The sequence below is a fragment of the Vanessa tameamea genome, chromosome 21 (genome assembly GCF_037043105.1).
Source record: "Vanessa tameamea isolate UH-Manoa-2023 chromosome 21, ilVanTame1 primary haplotype, whole genome shotgun sequence".
In the NCBI taxonomy this organism is placed as follows: domain Eukaryota; kingdom Metazoa; phylum Arthropoda; class Insecta; order Lepidoptera; family Nymphalidae; genus Vanessa; species Vanessa tameamea.
The window spans coordinates 6,730,314-6,746,381 of NC_087329.1; the positions used below are offsets into that span (position 1 = coordinate 6,730,314).

The 16,068-nt window shown below is 31.9% G+C and overlaps 1 protein-coding gene across 2 annotated transcripts; it reads left to right on the forward strand.

Annotated features, from left to right (window-relative positions):
* Positions 1–1,670: 1,670 nt before the first annotated feature.
* On the forward strand, positions 1,671–14,281 carry LOC113395668 (fatty acid-binding protein, muscle-like). Of its 2 annotated transcripts, none has more exons than XM_026633326.2 (4): positions 1,671–1,912; positions 10,096–10,265; positions 12,701–12,811; positions 14,006–14,281. In XM_026633326.2, the coding sequence occupies exons 1-4, from the start codon at positions 1,840–1,842 to the stop codon at positions 14,063–14,065; spliced, it is 414 nt and encodes a 137-aa protein (XP_026489111.2). In that variant the 5' UTR covers positions 1,671–1,839; the 3' UTR covers positions 14,066–14,281. The 2 variants fall into 2 exon arrangements, with proteins under 2 accessions (XP_026489111.2, XP_026489110.2); XM_026633325.2 differs by lacking the exon at positions 1,671–1,912 and adding an exon at positions 1,964–2,217.
* Positions 14,282–16,068: the final 1,787 nt, after the last annotated feature.

Sequence of the window (16,068 nt, forward strand, 5' to 3'; positions counted from 1 at the left end):
TAGTATAATTAAACCTTATATTTTGGACAAAGAACATGTAAATTAGAAGCTATTTAACTTAACAATTGTTAAATTTAAATAGTGTTAATGTAAGCGGAAATTACATGCACAATTTTGACGTGTTCGAACGCTAGAACCGGGATGAAACGTATAAATATTTTAAGCCAGTCACTGTTACTAAATGTTAATTTGCTGCATACTATTGATATTAAATACAATGAAAAACATTTAATCTACTTTTAAATATCTACGTTTTTTTATATATTTTTTAATTTACTTGGTGGTATGTACACTATTAGATATTCTACGGCCAAACAGCAGTACCCAGTATTGTTGTGTTCCGGTTTGAAGGGTGAGTGAGCCAGTTTTCAAGGTTGTTGGCACATTGGCGATATAAGGAATGTTTAATATTTCATACAGCACCATACTATACTATATCCCCGAGTGGTCACCCACTTACCATCAGTCCGTTTATTCAATTATATATATATATATATATAGTTTAACTTTTTAATTATTAATATTTCGATGTTATTTTTGGATTACCATAAAACATTGAATTCATTCCGTACGAGAAATTCGTAGCAGTATCTCGGAGTCTAGAGTTGGCAGTGTTTATATTCCTCAGATTCGGAGTGCACTTTTAGGACTACAACAATTGGAAAAAAGTAATAAAATTGGCTATGTCTAAATCTTTTTCTGAATCTATTTATTTGAAAAGAGCAACTATGCTAGTTTCTGTTGCTTCTTCTCGCTAGAGGCTGCTTTCCGAAATGATGGTACAGTTTAAAAATTGACGATTCAAAAATGATTAATTGAAAAATTTACTGGAATACAATAGATTTGATTTAATTTGATTCTCATGTCATATAAAACCTTGAACCCTTTCCGACCAAGTTGGATTGGACATCTTATTGGACTACGAGAGTGAGCGAATATAATCTTCCTGCCCAGATAGCTGGTCTACCTTGAGAATGGACGTGGTGGTTGAAATAAATCATCATTTAGTACGTTAATTCGTTTTAATTTTAGATTCTGACCTTACAAAAATAACCTTTCTAAGCATACAGTCCGTTTTATGCGCTAACTTTTGATATACGGCCGAAATTAAATTAAATTATATTTAAATTGATCTTTATGTTATAACTATGTATCAATCTGAATATTGGAACGCTGCTTACTAAAACCGACATTAAACTTTTATTAAACATTAAAATGACAAGCTAAAAAATATTATGGTATAATATACCTATATAATAAGACAAAAATTAAAAGTTAAATCTTTTTAAAAATTAATAAACAAAAAAAAAGTAGTAATTATATAAAATATTAAAATAATAATAATAATAACGCATAAAGATGTACGAAACTAGAGATTATGTAAGATAATAATGTATACAATATTTTTTGGCCGTACGTGTGTTGCGCTCTTTTATAATAAATTTTATAATTATTTTATAACGATATCCCCGTCTTTTATTTTATAACAAAACAATCGCTTTATTTTCAAGTAAGTATGTACATTCTATATATTTACAATAAATTGAATATATAAAAGAACATTATAGCCCGTACCTAATAATATACATTACATCCATGTAAACGATACTTTAAACTTGATTATATTTCAATTAGCAATCCATATTCAATACAAAGAATTTAATAAAAACATATCGCTGTCAGAGAAACACGTGTTTTTCTAACGGCTCGTGTCTATTTCGCGTTACAAATATTCTCACTTTTATAATAAAATCAACAAAATAAAGACGTAATTTAAGTTTTGTACGATTATTGACCGCGATTACTCTGATCTTCTGACGTATATATATTGTGAATAAAATGGATAAATATATTGGTATAAAATACAAATTAAAGAGTTCGGATAATTTCGAGGAATATCTTAAATTTATTGGTGAGTATTTTTTTTTTTTATTTAATTTTTAACGCAATAATGAAGAAAGAATTTAATAAAAACATATCGCTGTCAGAGAAACACGTGTTTTTCTAACGGCTAGTGTCTATTTCGCGTTACAAATATTCTCACTTTTATAATAAACTCAACAAAATAAAGACGTATTTTAAGTTTTGTACGGTTATTGACCGCGATTACTCTGATCTTCTGACGTTTATATATTGTGAATAAAATGGATAAATATATTGGTATAAAATACAAATTAAAGAGTTCGGATAATTTCGAGGAATATCTTAAATTTATTGGTGAGTATTTTTTTTTTAAATTTAATTTTTAACGCAATAACATTTTCTTTTTTAATATATTTAATCAATGTTATTATTATACATTTAATTTATTATTTGTAAGTCATGTGTTATAAATATAATTTGTTTCTCTATTTTGTATTTGATATTAAAGGTTCTAATTACCATCAAGTAATTACTATATTACGTGTTTTTTTTTATTCATTTAATTATGTTAATTAAACAAATGTACGCATCAGGGCTAAATACATCTCCATGAATATTACTTACTTTTATATTTTAATTATTTATTACCAACATACCGTATAAATACATAATTTGATAAATGTAATCCTTCTAGAAGTGTTTGTGTTGTATCGCAAAAAAATTGAACTTTCGGAAAGAGAGTATTTTGCCAAATCCTGTGGCACACCAGGCTGATTATAAAATAATAATATTAGATACTTACCTTTTCCTAACATTATATGATATTCTTAAAACAGTTTCTTTTTAAAGTCATGTTTCAAATGGTTATGAGAAAAATATTATACGTTTTAATTTATTGTTTAATGTTTGTTTTTCCTTACAAAAAAAAATATACCAAATATTAAAAAATAATAATAATAACGCATAAAGATGTACGAAACTGGAGATTAAGTAAGATAATAACGTATATAATATTTTGTCCGTACGCGTGTATTGCACTCTTTTAGGAGAAATTTCTCCTAAACTGATTTGATGTAGTTTTATGTGTACGCTGCAATTGGGTTCCAGTATTTTATTGCTAAAAGAATTTGATTCTTCTCTTATCGGTACGAAGTCTACACGGACAAATAAGTACGAGTAATTCCACTGTCATTATTTAAAATAAATATTGAAATAATAAAATCAATTTATCTACTATATATGAAGTTCATTTTGTATGTATTATGTAAATAAATTATCGTATTTAATGCTTTGTACAAAGTAAGGTCATAAAGGTCGCAATAAACATGGAAACTGAGTTTATACGAAACGAATTTGTAGACATAATAAATAATTACAAGGCGATGTTTATTGCCGTCAGAAAAAAGTCATTAGCGTTGAACGCTAGTGGAATCCAACACGCAACGGTATATTTAATTGACTTACATGCGCAATTGCGCAAGTGTACTAGTCAGGAGTGTCAAGTAAAACAGCAGTGCGATTCTGTAAGAATTCACTTTGTATATCACTTGTGAAATGTTGACATTCGACTTACGGTGATACGCCATTTTGATAAACGTATTTCCTATAAATTTTATAATGATTATATTCAATGTCGTATATCACATTATGTCATTTCACGCTCGTGTCCTGCGATGAGTTTCGAGATTCTTCTCACAGAATTACTTTACTGGATATCATCTTGTTCGTGTGTAATTTAAGTAGGTATTTATTTAAGTCTAATTGATTTTCGTTTGAATCTAGTTGGGACCAATAAATGAGGTTTTCCTGCTACTAAACTAAACGAAAAAAACTATTAACCAATATTAATAAAACTTATAAAAAAAAGATGACGCGCGTTCAGAGGTTTTAGCTTATACTATTATTATACCACGTACAATATTTGAATAAAATATTTTTGTTTATCTGTTAATATGAAATTGCAATGCTTTTTATTTTGGGTCTTTGTCAAAAATAAAAATAAATACATTATTTATTTTATTTAAAATTTACATAAATAAAAACAGAATCAGCCTGTAAATTTCCCACTGCTGGGCTAAGGCCTCCTCTCCCGTTGAGGTGAAGGTATGGAGCATATTCCACCACGCTGCTCCAATGCGGGTTGGTGGAATACACATGTGGCAGAATTTCGTTGAAATTAGACACATGCAGGTTTCCTCACGATGTTTTCCTTCACGAGATGAATTATAAACAAATTAAGCACATGAAAATTCAGTGGTGCCTGCCTGGGTTTGAACCCGAAATCATCGGTTAAGATGCACGCGTTCTAACCACTGGGCCATCTCGGCTCTAAAATTATTATATTATAAAATTATTATAATTATTATAAAATTTATCAATGCATAATATTCAAAGTGTCTTATCCATGTAAAATATTTATATTTATTATTAAATATCTGAGTTTTGAAGTTTCCCCAGCTTTATATACACTATTGACGTGGGAGGAGTGCATGTTTTTGCATTAGATAATAACTGCTGTGTCTATTGTTAACTAGGTTGGATTCAGTTACGTTTTTGTATTTATTTAAGAATGTTCCTCATGATTCAGGAAGTAAGTTCATTCCTCGATAAACAACGAAGTTACTCGAGATTAGTGAATGATTGTTATAAATATTTTTTATTAATTACTATAAATAACATATCATCATTATTTGCATAATATTTTTTTGTCTTCAATATGGCGCCTTCGAACGGAGGAATGTCCTCAAACTCGCAAAGACCTTACAGATAGTCACCTCAGTAAATTGATCTTATTGACATTTTGAATTGACAAATTAACACAGGTATGCTAATAATGCTACTAAAACTGTCTTAAATACGATGAATTATGACGGTGATATATTATATACATATGATTTAATAATTATTGAAGTAAAATAAGTTTAAGCTATACGTAAAACCAACATACTTACTTCTCGTATTATCTATCTCTTCATAGGCACAGACATGTTTCCGTATACATATCTATGTATAAAACCGTTACACACAAGGACTTTATATACGTGGTAACGAAAGGTAAGTAATACATTGCCTAAAATTACACTCAACATCATATAAATCAGGGTGAATATTAGTTATCCCACCAGAATACAAGCGCTAAAGATGATTTGAAGCGCTTGTTGTCATGTTGACATGCAACTGCAATCTGCTATAGGTAACTTTAAGCCTTACGCCCTTTTATCAAATCAGTAATGACAGTTTCAAAGAATAAAATATAAAGTAAAATAAATAAAACCATACAATTTCGTTTGTATATTTTTTTTTATTCACGATGCGAGGCTCTACTTATTAACGTAAAAAGATATTCTACCGCTAAACCACAATAGTATTATTGTGTGTTGTTGAGTGAGCCAGTAACTACAGTCACAAGATATATCTTAATTTTATTAATTTTATTTTATTAGAATTCGTAATTTTATTAAATACGTTTCGGAGTTGTTTAAAAATGTGAATTAAAGGATTTTAGAAATAATGGTTATGAAAAATGAAATAAAAACTAATTTTGTATTTATATTTTTATGAGTTACCACATACCGTTGAATATGAATATCTATATTTAATAAAACCGTGAAAAAATATAATAAATATACATATGTATGTATATTCAAAACATAGGTTTTGCGTTTCCGGACTGTTGTCGTACAACAACAACGTATGGATGAAACTTTTGCCTGCGCCTAGAAGTCCGATAATGGAATGGAGATGGCTCAACCAGTTCGAAAAGAGCCTTCGAGCAATCTCCGAAGTGTATCCTATAAAAAACCGATAAGCTGGCAACTCGACAACGATGCTCAAGGGTGTATAGTCTGCTATTTGAGAACTTTTCGTTGTTAATTAACCTACGGGCTCTTCGGTCAACTGAGTCCAAAGCTTCCAGATGATATTTGGCTGCACCGTCCAAGAGATGACTGCAGTGCTCCATGCGGGATCGAACTTGGGCAGTGTAAAGATTAAGCAGCTGTTAAGAGCTGAAGTACCGACGAACCTTTGAAAGAATTGATAATTTCTTGGACGCCGCTTGTGCCATAAACTCAATTTGTTGACCAAAGTTGAGGTTAGAGGTGATGGTAATACCTAGAAGCCCTAAATGGTTAGTAATCGGTAAGGATACACTTTCGAAAGTGGCTGTTAATGCAATCATGGACTCTCTCAAGGACCGTATTTCCTCTGGACTAGTTCGCGAGTTGGACACGTACCTCTCAATTACGGTGCTGTCATCGGCGTAGCTAATAATACCGGGTTTTAAAAGATCGTTTATGTGCAACAGAAACAAGGTCGCAGAGAGAACAGATCCCTGAGGTACCCCAGCATTGATTGTCATTAGATCGGGAGAGCAGCCATCCAAGACAACTCGAATCGACCGTTCCCTCAGGAAGTCATATATCCAGTCGCAGAGCTGAGTAGGTATGCCGTATGCTGGAAGCTTACTAAGTAGTGCCTTGTGCCAGACCCGGTCAAAGGCTTTCACCGTGACCCTCCAAGGCCTCGCTCCAAAGGTGGGTGACATATATTAGCATATCTCCAGTCGAGCGTCCCCTGCGAAAACCATATTGGTTATCACTAAGGAGCTCGTTTGCTTCAAGATATGTCAGGAGACGATTATTTAAAATACGCTCCATAATCTTACAGATTATAGAGGTGATCGCGTAAATTTACTTTAATTTTGGTTCTTTTCATAGTTAGAGTGAATAGGGGAAGGGGAAATAAGTTGGCAAAAAGTACCACACCAGGAGCTAAGCAGCCCGCAAGGAACAATACACCAATGGGGAACTTGTTTGGAGAGCGCGGGGACGCCCGAACCCCCCCGGGAGTCGCCATCGGGTCCTCTCCATCCGGTCGCCAACCGACACGATGGAGCAACTCCGGGATTATGCGTGGCCGGCGGGGCAGCCTTTCACGTGGGGCTAGCACTCTAGTTGGGCCCCCTATAAACCACGGGCGGCTAGCGGAGCACCGATTCTTCGGATACCGCTGACCTCCAGGACAAGTGACCCAATGCATCGACAACTTGCGAGCCCAAACTGCTGTCTAATATAGCACAACCACCCAGACCAATCCCCATTTATGGGCATTCGGAACTCTCACTCACCTGACGAAACACAGCAGCATTAATATGCTGCTGTTTCACGACGGTATTCTGTGAGAGCGTGGTAATTATCCGGTTCGAGCCTGGCCCTTTTGAGCTACTCTACCAATTTAAAACATATTCTATAAAATTCTACAAAAAAAAACCTGTTTTTTAGTGACTCGTTTTATTTATATCGCTTTCGAGGCTAACAAGCTTCCTAAAGTATTGACATTTGCATCGACTGCCTTGAAGTGATTCTGAGAATTTATTATGCCATTAGCATTAATAGAATAGTATGTTATGAGGTTAGGAGAGATGATGATAGCTTATAATTGAGTGAAATAATAGAATATATTTTAAACCTTAATTAATACATGCCACCTTCTGATGAGCAAGATTCAGGTTCAATCTTTGACCTCTTTAAACCTCTTAACACCGTCCACCCGTCTGGGTAGTATCGCCCAGTCATTAGATAATCTACCCCCAACCAGCAATACTTAATATTGTTGTGTTCTGGTTTGACGGGTGAGTGTGCCAGTGCAACTACTGGCATAAGGGATATGATATCTTGGTTCCTAAATTCGTTGGTGCATTGGCGATGTAAGGAATCGTTAATATTTCATACAGCGCTAATTTCTATGAGCGTTGGTGACCATCAAGTAGCCAGTGGCGTAGCTAGGTGGGTAAAGGCCCCGGTGCATAGGAAAAGAATCGGGCCCTCACCCCCTCTATCCACCACCTCTTTAACTTATATTGCCCTTCAAAATTATAGATAGGAAAAAAAATCTTGTGAGCAGGGACGAGGTTTTCTAGCTTCAGGAGCTGGCGAGGTGACTGACCCACTATTTTCAAAGCTTAGTTTAAAGGGCCCCCTGAGTTACAGTTTACAGTTTTCTAATGATTTCAGAATATAAGAATTCCCTTAAATCCCGCCAATAGAAAACAAATGACCTCTAATGTAAATCAATGCAACTTATAGATCAATAGCATCAAGAAAAATGTACGCGGTCGTATTGAGAAGGCGATCTTCAGGCAAACTTAAGAATGAGGAAAAATAACCGCGTTGGGGTACTCACATATATATACAAACATTCACTGTAGTATATTTTTGTATAATTATAACGGAATGTACACTCATGACAATATTTAACGATATATTCTGTTGAACGCTTATGCTGAGCCCACACTATTTAAATATGACTTGTCAAAGAGTTCTGTTGAAGATTCTGATAACGATAATTCGTAAAAGAGTAAAGATTAAAATTTGTTTTATTTTAGGATCTGTTATCGATCAATTTATAATTAATTGATAAACTCTTTCATGTAATGGCAGTATGTACTTGGCAAACTGACTATTTACGTAGTATCGTTAGATTCTATTATCTCTAAGGGTTAGAGCGAATTAACATTTATTTTCATTCGTTAATTAGTCATAAAAAGTACCTCCCGATATTTTATTATATTGATTTTCTGTTATCAAGATTTGTTGCTCAACAAATAATTGTAAGTTGTAAAAAAATTTAAGAGTGGCATGTTGTTTTTGAAACGCATATTCTTATTATAATTTCCCTAACTCCTTAAAGTTTCTCCAACTTATACAATTTTATTAAGTAGTTTGTATATTAACAGGCAATAATTTAACATTATTACGAAAGCGCACGTATGTTTTATTGAATATATACATATATATTTATTACGTTCATACATTAATGCTTTTTTGACCGTCAAATCTTATTAAATTCTACAAGTTTGGTTGTAGGTCAATGACCGGTATTTGATATTTTAATCTGGTCTTTTACTTAATACTTAATACAACGCCGTCCTCTATTGATCATTAAAATAAGTATTGGCGTAATGTTTAATTTACATGTATTTCAAATTAAAAATGCGGAAGGCGAATGCTTTATCGAGGTGATACAGAACGTCTATAGCCTCTTCCAATGGAAGTAAGAAAAAAGATAAACAAACCTTAGTTTTATATATTTCATGCGATTTACCAATAACTCAGCTATATTGTGCACTACTGAGAAATTATGATAAATTAACATTATTTATAATACGACTCTATTATACTTAACTACTTATTTCCACAAAACGCCATTTATTCGCAAATCCATAGTGAATATCACTGATGAATCAAGCTCTCAACCAATGGTATCGCGTCAATTTTCTGTCAAATATTGTTTATTTGGATTTTTTCCTGTTATGGTTGGAATAGAGTATATGTTATAAGGTAACAAACATAAAACACTATCGAATTGAGTAGCTGCTCCTTTTTTGGAGCCGATTAAAAATTAAGTCCGGTTGTGATACGTTACCGTTACGACTATTCCTCACAAAAGTAAACCTAAGCTTAATCGTGACTGAGAAACATTTCTACGACACAATTCCGACTACATTCCGATCCAACATCGACCTAATCCCAACAGGACAAAAATACATAACAGTTTTAGTAGAATAGGAAAACGGGTGAACGGCAACGATACCGTTTCGATTCGATTGCGATAAAGTGGCAATTTTGTCAGTAGAATTGGCGCCCAGACTGGCAAATCTACACGTGAATAATGGCGTGTAGGTGTAATGAATGGAGTTGTTTTTTTTTTTTTTTGTTACGATGGTTTACTAACATAAGAATACGTTTTGAATGTTTTCTTTGATTTAAATAATAAAATATGAAAATTGTAGACAGAATTTTTTGTATAGGCAGATGAAATTATTACGTTTAAAAATAAAATCTACATTATTTGTTGAAATTTGCTTATCTGTGTTATTAGCGGAGAGATTAAAAAAAAATGATTGCATTTGATAGGTAATTTCTTGAAGAAGGTTATATATTACATAGTCTATTAAATATTACGCTACAACCCGTTGGGGGTGAAACAAGATCTCTTAACTGGACATGGTAATAAAATCAACATGGTATCAGTATTTTATTTTAAAAGATATTTGTTATACAAGCAGATGATGTTGATTTATTGTACGAGTATATACAGTGTGTTTTTTTTAATGTTTGAAACACGGTACAGTTTTTTGTCGGTTCTCGGTAGAATTCCAACCCGTTGTTGATCATGTTTATATTTATTGAATGTTAATAATATCATTGAAATTTTTGTTTTTATTTCTAGAGGTGGGTTTGTTATCTCGTAAGCTTGTGACTTCTCTGTACCCTGTCTGCGTGTTGACGAAGAATGAAGACGGCTCTTATTCCCTAACTATGATTACCGCTATACGAAAAGTAATTACGACGTTTCAACTTGGCGAAGAGTTTATTGAAGATAGACCTGATGGTGTTAAGGTAAACAAAAAATATGCTTAATTGTAACATGATTATTTGAAGATTTTCTTAATTATATAAAAGTACTAACTGAAGTCGCATATTTACCTTCGCGAAATGTTTACAATTTTATAGCACACAAATCTTTAGTCCACATTTTATACCCACGAGGAATTGATATAATATGTGACTCAATCTATCTCCATACCAAGTTTCATTTAATGTTCAGTTCAGTTGAATAAATACCTGTAATAAAATTAATATACATACTATTTTTTTTTTGTTAAATAATTGCGTGCTCGTGCGATGCCAGTTTGGGTCAGTCGTTAATTATAAGGTATCATAATGATTTATGTGTGGGGTCAAAATAACCAATATTATATTTCCTTATTATATATTAATTTATGAAATTATAAATAGTGGGTAATTAATACGGCTATGATTTATTTACTTTATAAACATAGAGTTATAATTTAAAGAGGATATTGTAGTTAGCATATTTTTATATATAATCAAAAATATGCTATATAAGGCGCAGGCTCGAATCAATCCACGGGTCATGGAAAAAACCCGGGTACCGCACCTTGGTGAGCGTCTCGTCGATGATACTAATGTCTTAGTCTATCGGTGAGCAGCCCTAAAAGGCCTCTTTTTAATCATTTTCGGGGTAAGGGGAGATAGACAGAATTCGGCTTGCATCCGGAAGCTTGTTTATTTTAAGACTGGTCTGTACAGATGGTACAAAAATGATTACCCTGGCTGATATATATTTATACGGTTGAAGTTAAAATAAAAAAAAAAAAATACTATTTATTTGCATTTCTCAAAGATAACGTCCATGTTTATGTACCTCATGCACAACACCATAGTCCATAGTTTTAACATACCAAGTAGTTGAAAGATAACTGAAGAAATTAAACAGATGGAATTGAGGAAATAGCTTAGTTTTTCGTTTAATCATGTAATAATGAACCAATTACCTGTGATTTATTTCAGCAATTCGATTCAATAAGAATTGACTTAGTATTTCATCAGTGAAATGTTGACAACCGACTTACGGTTATATGTCATTTTGATATGTGTTTTCTATAAATTTTATAATTATTAGAGTGTAGTCTTAGTGTATAGTCGATGGCGTATATCACATTCTGACATTTCATGCACGTGTTCTGTAGTGAGTTTCGAGTTTATTCTTACAGAATACCTCTACGGGTTAAAGTGCAGTAAATATATTATGTGCATATAAAGCAAATTATAAATACACTAGATGAAAACGTGGCTTCGCTCGGGTTAAATAAATGAAAACTAAACAAATACAGTGTACACATGTACTTTCATATTTTTTTATAATCGTTGTGATTATCAAACATCTATATTTTCTATTTAGTTGGTGAAAAATAACACTAATCATTCTCTACACGTCAAACATTGCCGCCCGTTGAACTGACAAGTCATTGAATATCATGGATTTAACGTCGAAATATCTCAATTATACGAATTTTATATGATCAGGCCTACCGTAGACTTGCACGAAATTATTAATATATATATATTATTCAATTAGTCTTGAACCGAGATGGTCCAGTGGTTAGAACGCGTGCATCTTAACCGATGCTTGCGGTATCAAACCCAGGCAAGCACCACTAAATTTTCATGTGCTTAATTTGTGTTTATAATTCACCTCGTGCGGCGGTCAAGAAAAACATCATGAGGTAACCTGCATGTGTCTAATTTCAACGAAATTCTGCCACGTATATCCACCAACCCGCATTGGAGCAGCGTGGTGGAATATGCTCCAAAACCTTCTACTTCAAGAGAGAGGAGGCCTTAGCCCAGCAGTGGAAAATTTACAGGCTGTTAATGTAATGTAAAAATTCATTAGTATTTCAAGAACATTTGAATCGTAAGTTTTCGTTCCGTCACAGAATAATTACAATCATATATAATGTATATCAAAAATAATCTAGATTAGATACAATCAGACTTAAATTATACAAATATGCAATGTCATGCGTCTTTTCTGGTATACCTATTCAATGATAAAATCGCTTAGATACATTTAGCAATTAATTATTATAAATCATCAAATAATAAACTTAATAAACAAGATGATGTGAATTATATAAATCGTGGAGCGAGTATTAGTTGATTTTCATGTATGATATATCAATTTTATTTTATCTGTGGTAGCTTGACATTTAATTTTATATTGTGTCTAAAATTAATTGTATATGTTTAAGAGCAGACTTGAATAAATTTATTTTGAATTTGATTTAACATTCACACAGATTAAATGAAATAATAGAGTAACTACTGAATTTCGTGCCATGTCTTCTCCGTAGAATGTAGAATTAATTTAATTTATTCTTGTTAAATAATCATTCGAAGTCACACATACATATCTAATTGAATACACGTTTGCTAATAAAAAAATATGTTTTTTTTCTAATTTACAGGTTAAGTCGGTGATGCACGTAGAAGGCGACAGTCTTGTTCAAGTACAAACAGAACAAAACGGTAGAAAATCCACACACATCAGAAAGTTCACTGACAACCAACTCACTGTGGTAAGATATATATATATATATAATAGATAAATATATATTAGATCGTACAGCCTTAATCGGTGGTTCTCTTGGAATTAAAATTTGTACAGATATTCCTTAACGAATGTAGGTGAGCAAACAAATAAAGTATCGAGCTCTTAAGTGGGTCAAATGGTCCCATTAATTATGAAAGCATGTATGGAAATTCGTTATTTCTGATGTTAGAAATATGGAAATCTATATTTAGGTTTTTGAAAAGAAGTTACAGATGTTAATGTTTATTTTGAAACTGCAGCATCTAACAAACTAGCTAAGTAATGGAAGTTCGTCTTTTTTGAAAGTTAAAAGTATAGAAATTTGTGTGAGAAGGATTCTATAAAAGCTTTTTTGATAATTCATCACCTAAAATCAAAATATAAATTTTATTGTACTTTATTGACATAACCCTATAATTAAAATGGTGGTGATGAGTAACTACCGGTAGTAATTATTTTTACCGGTTCTTCTTGGTAAAATCTACTTCACTAGAAGTAAGTAAGGTAGAAGCTATTTCACGGTAGCTTTATATTTAATTCAATACTGTAACATAAAGACTTATAAGCGTTTTTATGACCTTACTGAAAATCAAATTATTCATTATTCAAGTTAATATTTTTATTAAAGAATAATTTTATTTTCACGCATCTCACATGGAAACCACTCAGATAAGTTACGTGGAATGAATAAATAACTGAGTTAACTCATTATAATCCACATTCTAACATAAAATTTACTGAAAAAGCTTCAACTTATATATTTAGATAAACCTCGAGAAGTAATTACGGTAAAAATAGTGTAATATTTGAAGTAGCACAGCTATATAATAAATTATCACAGATATAAAATAATCAAAAGCATACATTACCTTACATTCTTCAAAAAAATGCTCAAATGTTATATTTAAAAAAAAAACTATAATGTAATGCAGTTTTATGCCACTTCCAAGATGGCTTTACTCTATGTACTGTTTCGTTAACTTCTTTGTCATTTTTAATATTATTTTTAAAGATTACCCACATATTATTCATTGAATGCAACTTAGTAATGACGTCAATTTAATTATTTACTGAATTTTAATGAAAAAACATACTATGCAATATATAGAAAATAAATAAGATTATATCAAGTGAATAATGATTCAAATAAATAATCAACGTACTTATTATTATTTCACAGACAACAACAGCGGAAGGATGGAACGGCACGTGTATTCGAATATATGAATTAGTCAAATAAGTTTATTTCGGTGTGAAACATCGTTGGTGCACCTTTGGAGTTTTTTTTTTATGTTGAGTAAGAGCGGTTCGTATGTCGTGACGGCAAACGGCACGATTATTTATTAACTTACCGCCGTAGCTCTGCACTGACTCGTGTGTGTAGCACGTAAAATATAAAGACTTTATTTTCATATATAATAATAAAAAGAAAATTATATTTATTTTATTAATGAAACTTTATGCTTTTATTTATTTGATCCCATATCAGTTGGTTTTCTTTTAATCATCCACTTTTAACGCAACTTCGAGGTTATATCTGGCGGAAGTCTGTCTCTCTATCTGTCAAAGACAATTAAATTAGGTTCGTAGATATTATAAAGATTTACGATTTTTTATGTGCAGCTATCGTCCCATAATCACTGGGCCAAAAATCGGTTTACGCTATTAATATATAAAGAAGATGTTGATAATATTATTCATGTAGCACTGTTCTAGGGGGTAGTTTTACTAATATTTAACGGTTATGATACGTTCCCGGTTCTATCCCGATCCAACTTCTAGTATTCGTCCAAAAATTAAACTCAGCTAACTGTGATATCCCGATTATATTTCGATCCAACTACGACCGAACCGCAACTGGATTGTTGTGTTGGTAGAATTGGAAAACGACACCCTGATTTGAATAGTGAGTAGAGAGCTGGCATAACTACAAGCGCAAGGGACATTTTGTCCCGCAGTTACCGGCACAATTGAAGATGTAAAGGGTAGTTGTCATTGGTGGTGTCAATTTATCTATAAATATAACATTTATAAATTAAGTGATATTATGTTTAGTCCTTCTAAATCACTCAATAGATTTTGATACGGTTTTCAACTAATTGAAAGATCGAGGAAGGTTTGTTTATATATTTTTTTATAAATTGTATAAAATTTGATGGTCAACCATCAACTTCAAGTCAAAGGATGGAAGTCAAATATTTTCGTACGCATACTTGGCTAAAACTGGCTATACCTTACGAGATACATAAAAATAATGTAGTAGGTGTTAAAAAGGCCTACATAAAAATCTGCAATGGCACATGTCTATCTTCTACAAACAACAATATATCATTTGAATGAATACTTTACAAAAAATAATTTCCAAATGATGTGCAATGAAAAAAATCGTTCGCTGCGAAACAGGATACACACAATTTTAAACTTCGCAGCTATAATTATCAAGAATCTTTTTTATTACATAAAATAAACTGTTAAATTAAATAGGAGTTTGTAAATTTTAAAGACATATTCAGTACAATTCATTTTATTTTTTATTTGCAATTCAATCGCTTCAATAAACATTGAATTTATTTTTAAATATAGGTCACAAGACTCGATTAAACAAATTATAAGACATTTGATAAACTCCTTGCTTATGAAAAATAAGGAGTGGTTAGGTGAGTGTGACACTCCTTCACCTTAAACAATATCGGTCAACGTAGTTCTAATCTTTATCGCTATAACACCAATATCCACATAAACTCTTTACAATTGAAATTAACTGATAAGAAAATGTTCTCCAAAGAAAGCAAAGAAATGTTCGTTTAGAAAACAATTTAATTGAAAAAAATATATTTTTTTTTTAATAAACAGTAGGGCGAATGTCCATCATCGTACACGGGCCGTATCATGTATCCGATCGAATACCAGATATTTAAGTCAGTTTTACTTTTATAAATAATCAATTATTTTCATTACTATAAAATAAAAATGGACCAATTAAGTTTGTAAAGTTGGTGATCATTATTTTTTTAAATAATGTAACTGATAATGATACCGTATTATTATGAAGTGAACCAATGACAGGTACCTACAATGAGAGTCGAACAATGTAACTTGATTGATAAATTCCCGCCAAAAATGTTTGAACCTTCGGCCATTCTATCGCGAGATATCTTAGAATAGTCTGGAATCCCGTTTACGCAAACTCGTATCAATACTATGCTGGTATATACTATACTACTATTGCTAGGTTATCATGCA

What these genes read in the sequence shown, in the direction of transcription:
- LOC113395668 (XM_026633326.2), top strand. Translation starts at nt 1,840, where the DNA reads ATGGATAAATATATTGGTATAAAATACAAATTAAAGAGTTCGGATAAT. An exon ending in ATAGACCTGATGGTGTTAAG is followed by an intron (nt 10,266 to 12,700) that starts GTAAACAAAAAA and finishes TCTAATTTACAG; the next exon opens with GTTAAGTCGGTGATGCACGT. An exon ending in CTGACAACCAACTCACTGTG is followed by an intron (nt 12,812 to 14,005) that starts GTAAGATATATA and finishes ATTATTTCACAG; the next exon opens with ACAACAACAGCGGAAGGATG.